Source organism: Colletes gigas, unplaced genomic scaffold (assembly GCF_013123115.1).
Source record: "Colletes gigas isolate AHSC1104 unplaced genomic scaffold, ASM1312311v1 Colletes_gigas_Sc00011, whole genome shotgun sequence".
NCBI classification, from domain to species: domain Eukaryota; kingdom Metazoa; phylum Arthropoda; class Insecta; order Hymenoptera; family Colletidae; genus Colletes; species Colletes gigas.
In genome coordinates, this window is record NW_025106640.1 from 6,095,532 (window position 1) to 6,108,606 (window position 13,075).

Sequence of the window (13,075 nt, forward strand, 5' to 3'; positions counted from 1 at the left end):
AGGATAAGGTTACCAGCTTACAAATTGGTTTTTAGAACTATACTAGTAAATATTCGTTATTTTCCCCATAGATTTAGTTGGTATTATATGCGATGCACTTCAGAATGCATTATTGTTTGAAGGTAGGCGTCACAGTACGCGTCGAAAAGATGGTGGATTGCGGAAAGGCACGTCTTTTGGGTATCGCCGTTGAATATTCCGCAGTTTAGAAAAGCTTTGACGAGACGGGGTATCGTAGTTGGTCGATTTTTAAGTCCGAAAAGGTAAAAAATGGGTTCGAACAAACGTCATAAAACCGAGAAGAACCGGGACGCAAAGAAGAAGCGTCACCGTAGCCGATCACGAAGTTATACGCCTGAACGCGAGAAAACGGAAAAGCACAGGCACCATAAAAAGCATAGAAGAAAAGAGCGCAAGGATTATGACAGCGATGGTTATTATCTGATTCATTCTATTTAAAGTATTAGAGATATATTGTACGGTGGCATACTCGGTGTTGCGCGGTTTCTTGCAAATTGTTCGCTCTCTTAGGATTAGGCTACCGTAATCGTTCACGAACGGTTCGTTGAGCCGCCCTTTCGATTTCGCTTCGTTGTTACGTCTCTGGTTTCGGAAATACGTATATTGTATCACATCTACGGAAACGCGGTCTTGCAGTCTCAAGTACAAGATTAAATAATTACGGAGGGAATCGAAGCAAATAATATTTATATCTTGCATAGGTACATAAGCATTTCCTATGATGAACATACTGTACTTAGTATCAGTTAATGCTGTTTTTGTTTCATTTCAGTCGAAATAGTTAATGCTCCTCCTCCGCCAAAAATCTCTAAGTCTTCGCATCCATCTACACCTCCACCTCCTGAAATTTCCAAGCAACGTAGCCCATCGCCAGCCAAAGGTGGCGCCGCACAGACCTCTCTATCCATCGAAGAGACAAATAAGTTACGAGCAAAATTAGGTTTAAAGCCATTGGAAGTTGACAGTACTTCTAAAGACGATCCTAATAAGATCAAAGATGATTTGGGAGAGTTCTATCACAAGCCTGCTCCCGATGTTAATGAGAAACTGAGGACACAAAAGTTGAAGGAAAAAATTGGCACTCAGAAACAGAAAAGGCAAATTGAAGCCAATCTGTCCAAAGTAAAAAGTTTGGCTGAATGCGACTCTGATGATGATACTAAAGCTTGGATCGAGAAAAACAGACGTTTGGATGAGGAAAAGAAAAAGGCGGAAGAAAGGGTAACTGCATTCCTAAGGATTGTATTAAATAATAGGAAGTTCGAATGTTCTAATGTTATGTATCTTTGTTAGGCAAAGATGTTGGATCAGCTGGATGAGGAATTTGGAATTGGAAATCTGGTTAAGGAAGAAATACATACTGCTCGAAATACAGCTTATACAGAGAAGAACTTAAAGGGTCTGAAAGTAGAGCATAATATTGTAAGTAAATGTTGCTAACGTTTTTTTAACATTATACATGATATTCGGATTGTACACGAGTTTATTTAATTATTTATAGGACAAGTTTGAAGAAGGAAAAATAGTTATTTTAACTCTAAAAGACCAGCAAGTATTGGACGAGAGCGGCGATGTACTCGTAAATGTAAACATAACAGACGAGGAACGTTACCAACGCAATATATTAAATAAAGCTAAAAAGCCTGGTTACGATGCGTACGATGACGATAATTTTGACGAGTTTGGTTTTTCGAAAAACACTATCTTGGAGAAGTACGACGAAGAAATTGAGGGCCAGAAAAGAGATAATTTCGTATTAGGAATCAATATGAAAGATGCCAGACAGTCTAAACTTGATCACGTTAAACAACGTTTGGCAAATAAGCGATTAGAATCGTTACAGTTAGCGGAGCCAAAATTAGCTAGCGAATATTTCAACGAGGAGGAACTTGCAACGTTCAAGAAACCAAAGAAGAAGGTAAATTTCTTTAAAACGTAACTGTAACGTTTCAACAACTTTCATAAACGATCTATGTTCGTATTTTTTGTTACAGGTTCGAAAGATCAGGAAGAAACTAAAGGCAGACGATCTGATTCCCGAAGGTAACGATTATCTTCGAGATCTAGGAAGTAGGAGAAGCAAACGACCTGAAGACGTGAAAGAAAATGATAATTTGGACGTAGATGACTTGGGAGGTATTTTGTATATTTTTAATAATTCATTTCTCGAAGCTTTAACATTTTATAAACAAACTATTTGCTGTCCTCTAATCAAGCTCCCGCCGAGGACCTCAGCGGAATAAAATTAGAAGAAGACGATAAGGAACTAGAATTGCAACTAGCATTGAAGAAAGCTCAACGTTTGAAAGAATCGCAATTGTCGACTATAGAACAAGTTGTTGAAACTATAAAACACGAGCCGTCAGGTTCGGAGGATAGTCAGTCTGGGAATATCGTCCTTAATGCTACTGCAGAATTTTGCAGAACTTTGGGAGACATTCCTACCTATGGTCTTGCTGGAAATAGAGAGGAAAATGGCCAGGAACTTATGGTATCGAACGTTCTCTTATTATTGTTTCTCTTTCTCAAATAGAATTCTCTACGTTATTTCTCGATTAAAATTATAGGACTTCGAGATCGATGGAGTGAAGGAGGAACCACCGGTAAATGAGGAAGAAGACGATGGTCGCGGCGCGTGGAATACAGTGCAATTAGGTATCTTATACTCGTGTACCGAAATTATGGTTCTAATTGAATATTTTAATTCGTAACCCGTGGTACTTTTTGGACAGACGAGAGCACATCGGAGCCAGTAGCATTGGAAGCCGCAATTCTAGACGCGGAGCCTTCCCTTGGTCATGGCGTTAGCGGAGCATTAAAGCTCGCTATGAGCAAAGGTTATTTACAAAAGGAAGACAGTAGTCGACCGTCTGCATCGCGTTTTGCTCACTTACAGGCTCAAAACTACTCGATAGAGGATAAAACTTACGGGTATGTATCGAGCATAACTACCATTCGATACAAGAAACTTTCTTACACGCGTTCGCGAGAAACTTACTCTGATCGCGAACGTGCATAGGAAATATTCTTGTACCGAATGCATTCCATGCGAATTTTGTTAGAACAGTCACTAGTGAATTTCAAACTGTTAGTTAACAGTCTTAAATAGAGCCCGTGTTTCGGTGCTTGGAAATGGACGATCCGCTACCGCTACAAGAGTTAACTACTTTGTCGGAGATGATCAAAGGCCTGAGAAAGAGGATTTATTGAGGTATGTTTATGTTATGCGATTCTACTGTTGCCAAGCGAGATACCTACAAACGTTCTAGACAAGTCCAGTGTGGATCGAAATCACATTTCATTTAATCAGTAAGAAACTTTTCTATGCGCTACGTATCTTTAATATAATTTCTGTGTCTCCAAGAGTGGTCTAAAAATAATCGAACGCTTTAAAATACGTATTACTCGGTAATGTATGAAACATGTACATGAACTTAATCTGGAGGTCAACAATAGAGCCAGGGGCATTATCTTGCATGTTTCAATGTATGGAATATGGTATAAGACTCTTAGGATAAGAATCCTCCATATTAATTTTAGTTGAAACTTGTTTTTTTAATATTTACGGATATATACCGTGTTAGATATCTTTCTTTCTCATCTTTCTCAGGGGAAATAATAACATATGTAACGGTGATAGTTATATTGGCTTGTTTAGATTCGTGTTGATCTAATCGCATAATGTAATGTATCTTGAAAACGCAATCGTCTGCTGTCGAATATTACATAGTTACGGATATTAAATATTCACGGTAACGTAAATTTCGAAACACCGAATTCCATGGGCTGCTATAAATTTCTATAGCTAAAGACAGTGTCTATTTTATCCGACCCGTGTACCGAATCGATGATTTCATCCACGTTTTTTTTTTTCGTTTTCAGAGACGACGATAAATTCGGCAGAAGAGATCGTTTCAATGGTCCAACCTCTGAATTTAAAGAGAAAGATGGCTTTAAACCGAACGTAAAGTTAGAGTACATCGATGACGATGGACACGTTCTGAGCGCGAAGGAAGCGTTCCGGTATCTTTCGCACAAATTCCATGGGAAAGGTCCGGGAAAGAACAAGGTATCTTTTGTTTGGACTTTGTATGCACCAATTCAACTGCCTTCGTAAGTTCCATTTAAATAAATTTCGTGAACTTTTCCAGGTCGAAAAGCGAATGAAGAAAGCTGAACAGGAAGTTTTAATGAAACGTATGTCCTCCACGGACACTCCCCTAGGTACGCTTAATTTATTGCAGGCGAAGCAAAAAGAAACTCAGTCTCCGTACATAGTGCTCAGTGGTAGCAAGCAAATGCAAACGTAAGCAATATTTTTATTATCGCAACAAATGGTAGTTGAAGTTATTGTCACGTAAAAGTCAATGTTATTCTTTTTTTTTTCCAGGACTAGTATATCGAAGTCAAAGCATTAAAGATTTTAAAGCTGACTTTAATGAAAGTTGTATATAATATACAGACAGAAGAAAACCTCTTATCAGCACTTTGTCAAACGGAACAGTGAGTTACTCGTACGAGAAATAAAACAATTGCACATGTTCTGATTTGTTAATACCCATACAGAATAATAAAATAACATTTGTGAATTTATGAAAGAGGTTGGTCATTTTCACGCATCTCCGTTTCTTGTTCAACTCAACCTCCAAAAATGCTATACTACCGATAGAAATTTCAGTTTAATTTTTATGCTCGATATGGCCCGAATATTACTCATACTATGCGTAAGTTAGATATAAAATTTTCAGTACGGTTGTCTGAGAAAATTGTTTAAATTTCCTCGATATATATATATATATATATATACAAAGTAGTACAAATTCATATTTTGTCATTTTTTTTTTTTCTTTCTTTTATGATTGTATACTTATTCAAAATATTTTCTTACTTTAAGGAAGTACATTTACTGCTATTACGATAAAATTAAAAAGAACAAACGACGTCCATGACTACATCTATGCTAAGAGATGTAACATGTTCGTAAAAGGCTACAAATATTTTAACACGACAGTTACACCTTTACTTCCATATTCTCGATCGTAATTAACTTTTAAAATCTATCCATACGAATCACGACTCGAAATATACAAATTTAAATACTACAAAATATTTTATTGTTTCTAACGATCACTATATAAACATCTGCTGAACATTCATTTTCGTATCATTAATTAGCATGAAGCGGGTAATGTGAATTGAAAATATTTTTTTTTTGTCTCGTCAAATGAAACATTTTGCGATCAGTTGTCAATGAAATGTTTCATAACATTCGTTACCAACATTGTTGAGTATTTTTACAATTTATCGGTATCGCGATCACGCGTAGGGAAAAATGGTAACGTTTTCGTTACTGTTAGAATGCTGAATGGCATTAAATATGTCCCTGATATCACAAGGCTTTACTTTGTGCAAAAATAGTAATACTTGATTCCACGAATCTTATACAGTGCACAAGAGCCTATAAATTATATTTTATAAATACGCGTTTCCCCAATTATACGCGATATAGTTACACATTTTATGACAATCATTTAGAAGACTTACTTTTCTCTACTTGCTATTCACAATTCTTTATTTTTGGAAAGTTTGGCACTTCTCTCGACGGTTCGGGCAAAAGTAATAGAAACTTCTTCTCTAGTTAGTTTCCAAATATTTTAGTTTAGAAACAATCTGGACGAAGCGGTAATATATTTTCTTTTGTTAGGTTCGAAGTACGTTACGTTCTAGAATAACATTTTTCGAACAATTTTTTAAGGCCGTCAAAAAAGTAAAATTGACTTGTTAATCTCTAAAATTGCCCGTTTTGTCAACGAATAAAAACGTCAGATAATTGTACGATAACAACAGAAAATATATCTAACAAACAGCATTTATTCTTCACTTAATGTTTATTTCTTAAACAAATTCCTATTATTTTTGCACACAACCTACTATACATTCTGATACTTATTTTAACTTACGGATATGACTGTGTTTGTTAGACTCTAAGAAATTTCGTTTGCGCCGGTAACACGTTAATGAATAATCTTCGATAAATTGTATACACACTTTACAATTATTTATAAAAATTCTATTATCTCACAACTTAAACGGAATCCAATATTTTCACGCGTTACTGCCGGTTCAAACAAATTTCTCACAGTTAACAAGTATATATGTATATATTATATTCGTGTAAATGTTCCCTATTCTCTCCTACAAGTCAAAATTAACATAAACTATGCGAAATAGATAAATATTTTTTAGTAGGTACTAACTTATCTCACGGCTTCATCCCTAATTATTTCTCCTAATCTCTGTCACATATATGCATACACTAAAGGTATTCAACTGATCCGACGATTCATCAGTTTTCTCTATTAGGTTGTTGCATATGAAATGTCAGGTATTTCGATTTCATAAAGTTATTACATCACCACTGAATAATTGTGCTAACAATTAGTACTTGTTACGTACCAATTTAAAGCGCAATACTTACTCGCTCGAGTACTATTTGTTTTGTTGATAAAGTCATTGTTACACGTGGATTATTTATCGATCGAAGTGAAATTGTTCTAATCTTGGACACGATGCATTCGAGGCAACAGAAAATTCAATTCAGCATTTGTTGAAGGCACAATTAACGATCAGAAACCGCCATCCAGGACGATTGGTTTAATCGAATTTGATACGCGTCAGATTACACATACGGAGTATAATTTATAATAAAAATTTTTGCGATTAAAATCTGGAATTACCCTGTACCATTATCTTACACAAATTTCGAAGTTAAAAATGCATTCATAATAAATCATATTATTCCAATTCACCACAAGTGTTTTTATAACGTATGTATTTGACCATTCTTTCAGTAAGGTATAATTGTAAGATTATCCTTACAGTCAGTTATGGTTGGTAACTCAATGCTACGTCGATTCAGTACATAAATATAAAAATAGCCTTGTGGAGAAACGATTAGGGTGATATGTTGTATTATAAATGTATTTTGAACCTTAAAATTCGTGTAAGGTAATAGTAAGTACGTTTCCATAGTAAAGGTTAATAATACAAAATTTTATACACTTTTTGATTTCGACCTGGTTCAACAACGTTGTAAGCAGGTACTCTACGACCATACCCATGCGATCTATATAGATCTAGGATTTACATATGTAACGAGAGTGTCGTTTGAGAAGAAATTCCCGCCTCAAGTCTTCCCCTTCGCAACACGTTGGCTACCATGATGTACCAAACGAATCCTAGTACTTGTAAACTTTTAAATAACATTACTGATATTTTCAAATAACGAAATCATCCCTAACCAAGAAAATATTCAAGAATGAAACTTGTTCAACCAAAAACGAGTTCGAGGAATTCGACGCATCTAGAAAGTCAGATTGTTTAAACGATGTAGTAAATGCGCTTGCATCTCGTTGGGAAAAGTACGTAAAATCTGTTGGCGCTTGGTTCTAGTAAAAGTGTTAACGTATAACAAAGTTACAGAAGTATAAAGTCTTCCCTCACGCGGCTCGACATTCTATATGCAACAATCTAAGAAATATATATACGTATATGTTATAAATTGACTCTGTTTTCTCATTCTCTCTAATCCTCCACTCGTATTAAGGTATTAAAATCATTGGTATAAGTATCGTAAAAGGGAAGTGCGGGTCCCGGGGGCGTTTCGATCGACAATCCGCTAGGCAAACAGACGTTCGTTAAAAAATGAAAATCGATCATCGTATCAAAAGTGTGTACAAGAGTGTAACGCAGTATGAAACACGCGGAAGGTGAACCGATCGAATGTACGGTAACAAGTTCACTGCTAGTTTTTCGGGTATACTTTCCTAAGGGTGGTCTTTCTCCAAGGTATCCTCCTTGAACGCAACATCATAAGCAATTGTTATCTGTTCAATGTTTCTACGTTTTGGCTTTGAGCATTCTTGTTCGCGACATCCTCTTGGCCATTCGGGCTTGGAAGCCTCGCCGGTTTTATCGACTTCAACTTCGTCGTTCCACCGTATCGGAAGTTCACGTCGCTACAAGTGTCCAATGGGTGCATGGTGCCCAATAGATTCGTACCGTCGTCGTCGTTCGTGGCTTCCAGCTTGGTGGTCGGTACCTTTTTTACCGATCCCAGCTCGTACGCCGATTTCGACGACTTCAATTTCATTCGATTGTTCAACGGTAACGAGATCGACTTCTCCAAGTTGACCGCTTGGATCTTTAAGTTATTATCGTTTTGCACGGCTTGCTCGTCGATCGAGTTCATCGTGTCGGTGATCTGAATGTCTATGTTCACCGTTTTCGGATCGTTCTCGTCGTTCCTGACGATTTGCTCGGTCGAATACTCGTTCCTAAGCGCGGCCAATTGTGCCCGTTGTTTCTGTATATGATTGTGCGAATTCGAGAAGAACGACGAGACCCTTTCGAGCTTGGTAGCCAAATTCGGTTGACTCAACGTCGATTTCAAAGGATACGGCGTATCCACCGCGATATTGTTGTTCTTCATGAAATTATGAGAATCTCTACCCGTGGAGTTGCTCTTTATCATCGCGAACTTGTTGTTGTCCTCGATTACTTTTAGAGGATAAGATCTACCGGTCACGCTTCTCCGTTTCTCGGCGAGGCTCAATTGCGCGATTATTCGACGAATGTCGCCCGGAAACTCGATGTCCGGACGCGTGTCGGACAATTGTTGAACAAACGCGCCCAACGTCGAAACGGTTACCTCTAGGCTGCGATTTTGAGATTCGAGCTTAAGGAGAGTCGACTGCTGCACCGATCGCGCCGTTTCCAGACGATGCAAGTTGCTCATGGTGATCTGCAAACGCGTCAGATTGTTCGTTTAATTTTACAAGTGACTGACAAGAACTAGAGAAACGAAACTTATTTGTTGGCATCTTACTTCGAGTTGCTCGCTAAGTTGCGCGACTTCTTGCGTCAGCTGTTTATTGATCACCTTCAGCTTCTCCATATTTTCTATTTGCGGCTTTACAGACATCATCTCTTCCTGCAATACTTGGTACTCCACTCTGTACTCATTTAATTGTTTAGTAATTTCTTGATCCGGATAAAACACGCGTTTCATGACACGGTCCAGAATCTCTCTGTCCACGGCTGGTACACGCGTCTAAAATTATGCAACAAGTACGATCAATTTTGAGAACAAAATTTTACAACAATATGTAATTACGAAGGCTTCATAGTTCTCTCCTTACTTTGAGGTATTCCATGATCTCTTCGAAACTGTCGCAGGACAATAACTGATCTTGATGATCCTCTAGTAACGCCATCGATACGCGGAAAAGTACCTCTGTGCTTTCCAGGAAAAGTAAATCTGTAACAATGGATATTATACGTATTTCATAAATATATGTGAATATTTCAGGAACTGAATGTACACACTAAAAGAATGTGAATTTACCAAAAACTCTGGTTACAAAACCCAGTGGAAATTGACTCGCAAATAAAGTCAACAGCCATGGGGCGGCGTACAGCGTGGGAGACACATCGTGTTTGTCAAAATGATTATAAATCGCTGGTAACCTATCGTGCAGCAATCTAGACAATTGATACAAGTACAACTGTAACGCCGCCATGTCGGGAAGATACAGTTTCCTTAGGCCTCTTCGAAACATTAGGTGCCGCAGGAGGAAGAACGCCAAATCTTCGGACATCTGATTAAAAACAGTACGAAATTGTATTTTGCTTTTAAAAACAGTCAACGCTGATACTTACATGCAATAAAAGAACTCCAGCAACGAAACTGAGTCCTTGACAATAACCGACTTCGTGATCCAAAAGCGAGTAAGCTTTTAGTAAATTGAATAATGCTAATTGTCCAGGCCCTAATGCTGAACTGAAATACGGATGATTTGGAAACGTTCGTCCCAGATCGATCAGTATCGCGTGTTGTTGGGACGTAAGTTGCTTTAAGAGCAAGTCGTACGGTGTATTGTAGTTAGGGAAATCGCGTGTGTCTATGGGCGGTTGCTTCAAGCAAAACTGTTCGGCTAAGAATTGCCATACTTCTCCTCTTTTCCCTTTAGGTACACCTGTGTCAAATTACAATGTGTCAGAAAGTATTCTAACGTATTTATCTCTGTTAATTTTAACTCATCCATAATAGCTTGAGTGAAAACTATTTACCTTGCTTAATAGCATGTAAAAGCATTTGATTATCACATTTTGTGGAGACCCTCGACTCTTTACTGACCAAAAGATCCCATACTTCCACTAATTCGCGAGCACAACTGCTAAGTTCGTCATATTCCAATTTTATTCTCTTAACAGTCGCTTCTTCTTGGCGCACTGAGGTAGAATATTTTTTTATTATATCAATCGAGGTATTCGCTTTTCTTTTAACTTAGAAAATATTGAAAAATATATTACCCCTGAGCCTTGCATTTTCCTTCTCCATTCTTATCAGTATTACTTGTTGATTGATCGCTTTCTTCCAAAGATCCCTTAACTCCTGTCTCGTCCTGCGCTTCGGTGTCGTCTGAGGAGTCTTCATGTTTCCTGACTTATCGTTCTCTTTGTCGTGATCTTTGTTAGGAGTCACGACTCGATTCAATATAGCTTGCCTCCATGAACTGTTGGACTGCATCGAATTGTTTCCATCCGCTTCGGTCGGCGACATTTTTGGTGAATTCCCTACCTTCAAGAAACTGCAAGAAGAAAAAAGGTTTTCTGAATGATGCGCGTGAAATTTCTTTACATTTGTCAACACTAGTTACTTTGGATGTGAAATCTATTTCTCTAATCTTCTGCGCTACGTTACAAAAAAAAATTTACATACATGTCCATCATAGAACTCTTTGGTCCAGTGTTCACAGTCAATTGTTGCTCGGGTGAAACTCTCAATGACCTCGGTCTACTAGATTCCGAAGAAATATCCGCCATAGACGGTTGCCGCGAAATATCAGGGCTTTGGCTAGCACTTTTTATCACAGTATTTAGGTGGCTCGAGTCTCTTAAATGCGAGACAAGACCAAGGTCGTCCCGCGAACCCTTTCTCTTCATCAGATTATCAAAACTATTTGTAAGCGAGCGTTTCGCTTTCATGAATATTGTGCTACCGACGCCCACGCTTAAGTACTGGTTGAGAAATTCACTCCTGCAACACACCACGTTTCGCAGTGAATTTAAAACGCCTACAGAGAAATCGTAAAATCCAAAACTGTTTTCTTTCCTCCCATAAAATACAAGTGGTTGTCATTAATACTATTCTACCAAAGGCGTTGAAAGGTACAGTTTAACATTTTAACTTGATATTATTTCCCAAGTTGAATAATTAAAGATAATGATCAATTTATTCACAGCACTGGTGCATAAAGTTTCGCGTACTGTAACTTTTTATTGGTCATTTTTCACGCATTACTGCATAAAGATGTCAAGAGTATTGTTTCTTCGCGAGAAATAATCATACCTATTCTCAGCCGTATCGTGAACATGCCTGGCTTGCTTCGCCTCGCAATGAACGCGCAGCAGCCTCATTAAAAACTGATTCTGTTCGCGTAAAGTCGTCCCAGTGCCGCCAGCGGACTCGGCGCTTTTGTACTTGCTAACGACAATCTCCTGCTCGTCCTCCGGCAACAGTTCCATTCGTGAGAAAATTATGTTCTGCGTCCTTCTGTCGTTCTGTCCTACAATCCGAACGTGACACGCGAACTCATTATATTCGCCGACTCGCAATTTCCTTACAAATAAAAATTGCTCACGGCGGAGGGGTAAATTTACCTTCGATCTCCTGACACAATTTGTTGTACCAATACATAGGGCAGTGCTCGCACGAAAACACGGAATACCTTTCCTTCCTTATTACGTCGCCGGTCCCGACGAACGCTTGCGAAATAGCTGAAACAGATCAATTCATATTGTTTCCCAATTAAATACTTTATCGATAACTGTTTTCGTCTCTTGTATTTATCGTGCGGCGTAAACCCAACTCATCAACGTTCGCGATACAGAATCTCAATTGTATTTTACCCTTATAATTCAGAAGAGTATAATCCACGCTGTGTTAATTTTTATTACTTTACATTCCAGTTGATGACACCGGTATTAATTTTATTGTTCCTTATCTCTTCTACATCTTATACCTGACATATTCTACATTTTCTCTATAGCGTTGCGATTTTCGAGCAAGTACAATAATATCGGTGTCTCACCAGTGACAAGGTCATCCGCCACGGATCCCGATTGACACTTGAACACATAGCCGATGAACCCCTCTATATTAATCTCCCTGCAAATAAAGCCAAAGTGCTCCGGGTTCTTGATGCCGTGGACGCAACTGGCCACGTCTCTCAGTTGCTTGTGAAGAAGCACCTGCTTCCTATCCGGACTGATCAATCTCAAATCATGACGGCCTACCTGAAATTCGACGTTAGATCAGGATACGTTTTAGGAATGCTTTTCGCGAGGAAAATCGAATAATTCCCCCACCTGGAAGAGCATCGTGCGATTGTGTTCGTCGCCGGTTTTCATGGAATCCCTTCTAGCGCTCAGGACGCTGCCCGTGGACGATGCCCGGTTTCTCATAACTTCTGGCACTTGCATAGCGTTGTTGTTCCTCGTGTCTCGATTCTCCTCCTCGTCCTTTTCCGCGAAACTGACACTCTTTGGAAAGGTTTCGACGGAGCCCATGAGCGTGGGCGGCACACCCAACGAATTAATCGGCGATATGATCCCGCTTCCCGACACATTTTCTATGCTTCCTGTCTCGCTCGCGCTGCCCGTTGATTCCTGGAAGGAATTTCGATTATGAAATTCCACGAAAACTGGACATCGTAACAAAAAATAAAAGAGGATCCAAGTAACTTACCGCGCTGTTTCTTCTGTTATTGGAAGACGTTAAAAGCGATTGGCGCTGATACTCGGCGAGATTGCTCGACGACGATCTCGATTTCTCGAGACCGTGAACGCGAAACCTGATGAGCGCATCGTCGATAAAGGACTCTGATACTTTTGGATGCGACACTCTGATTTTTCCTACGTAAAGCACCTGAAAATAAAAAGTGGAGGGATCAGTACCCCCGATGGCCTTGATCTACGTTTCGAATATCGG

At 38.7% G+C, this 13,075-nt stretch overlaps 2 protein-coding genes across 5 annotated transcripts in view; one reads left to right on the top strand and one right to left on the bottom strand.

Moving 5' to 3' along the window:
- The first annotated feature begins 126 nt into the window (after positions 1 to 126).
- On the top strand, positions 127 to 5,627 carry LOC122398349 (U4/U6.U5 tri-snRNP-associated protein 1). Of its 2 annotated transcripts, XM_043398112.1 has the most exons (11): positions 127 to 433; positions 794 to 1,242; positions 1,315 to 1,443; positions 1,523 to 1,939; positions 2,016 to 2,157; positions 2,238 to 2,512; positions 2,589 to 2,676; positions 2,754 to 2,952; positions 3,904 to 4,090; positions 4,173 to 4,327; positions 4,412 to 5,627. In XM_043398112.1, the coding sequence occupies exons 1-11, from the start codon at positions 271 to 273 to the stop codon at positions 4,437 to 4,439; spliced, it is 2,232 nt and encodes a 743-aa protein (XP_043254047.1). In that variant the 5' UTR covers positions 127 to 270; the 3' UTR covers positions 4,440 to 5,627. The 2 variants fall into 2 exon arrangements, 1 of the variants encoding a protein (XP_043254047.1); XR_006259181.1 differs by lacking the exons at positions 4,173 to 4,327; positions 4,412 to 5,627 and adding an exon at positions 3,114 to 3,232 and having other exon boundaries at positions 3,904 to 4,032.
- Positions 5,628 to 5,822: 195 nt separating this feature from the next.
- The window catches only part of LOC122398334 (TBC1 domain family member 1), a 38,673-nt gene continuing 31,420 nt past the window's right edge, over positions 5,823 to 13,075 (bottom strand). For all 3 annotated transcript variants that reach the window (XM_043398084.1, XM_043398085.1, XM_043398083.1), the window contains exons 3-15: positions 12,833 to 13,012; positions 12,454 to 12,753; positions 12,177 to 12,381; positions 11,746 to 11,862; positions 11,435 to 11,651; positions 10,805 to 11,122; positions 10,396 to 10,673; positions 10,153 to 10,314; positions 9,742 to 10,058; positions 9,428 to 9,680; positions 9,222 to 9,340; positions 8,909 to 9,133; positions 5,823 to 8,824 (exon numbers count right to left, since the gene is read on the bottom strand). In XM_043398084.1, coding sequence (XP_043254019.1) covers positions 7,904 to 8,824; positions 8,909 to 9,133; positions 9,222 to 9,340; positions 9,428 to 9,680; positions 9,742 to 10,058; positions 10,153 to 10,314; positions 10,396 to 10,673; positions 10,805 to 11,122; positions 11,435 to 11,651; positions 11,746 to 11,862; positions 12,177 to 12,381; positions 12,454 to 12,753; positions 12,833 to 13,012 — 3,612 coding nt within the window. In that variant the 3' untranslated portion in view covers positions 5,823 to 7,903. The remainder of the gene's footprint in view (positions 8,825 to 8,908; positions 9,134 to 9,221; positions 9,341 to 9,427; positions 9,681 to 9,741; positions 10,059 to 10,152; positions 10,315 to 10,395; positions 10,674 to 10,804; positions 11,123 to 11,434; positions 11,652 to 11,745; positions 11,863 to 12,176; positions 12,382 to 12,453; positions 12,754 to 12,832; positions 13,013 to 13,075) is intronic.

Bases quoted from the DNA above. Each gene is read 5' to 3' on its own strand.
- LOC122398349 (XM_043398112.1), top strand. From the start codon at position 271: ATGGGTTCGAACAAACGTCATAAAACCGAGAAGAACCGGGACGCAAAG. The intron at 2,513-2,588 runs GTATCGAACGTT...TTAAAATTATAG, and splicing joins AAAATGGCCAGGAACTTATG to GACTTCGAGATCGATGGAGT. The intron at 4,091-4,172 runs GTATCTTTTGTT...GAACTTTTCCAG, and splicing joins AAGGTCCGGGAAAGAACAAG to GTCGAAAAGCGAATGAAGAA.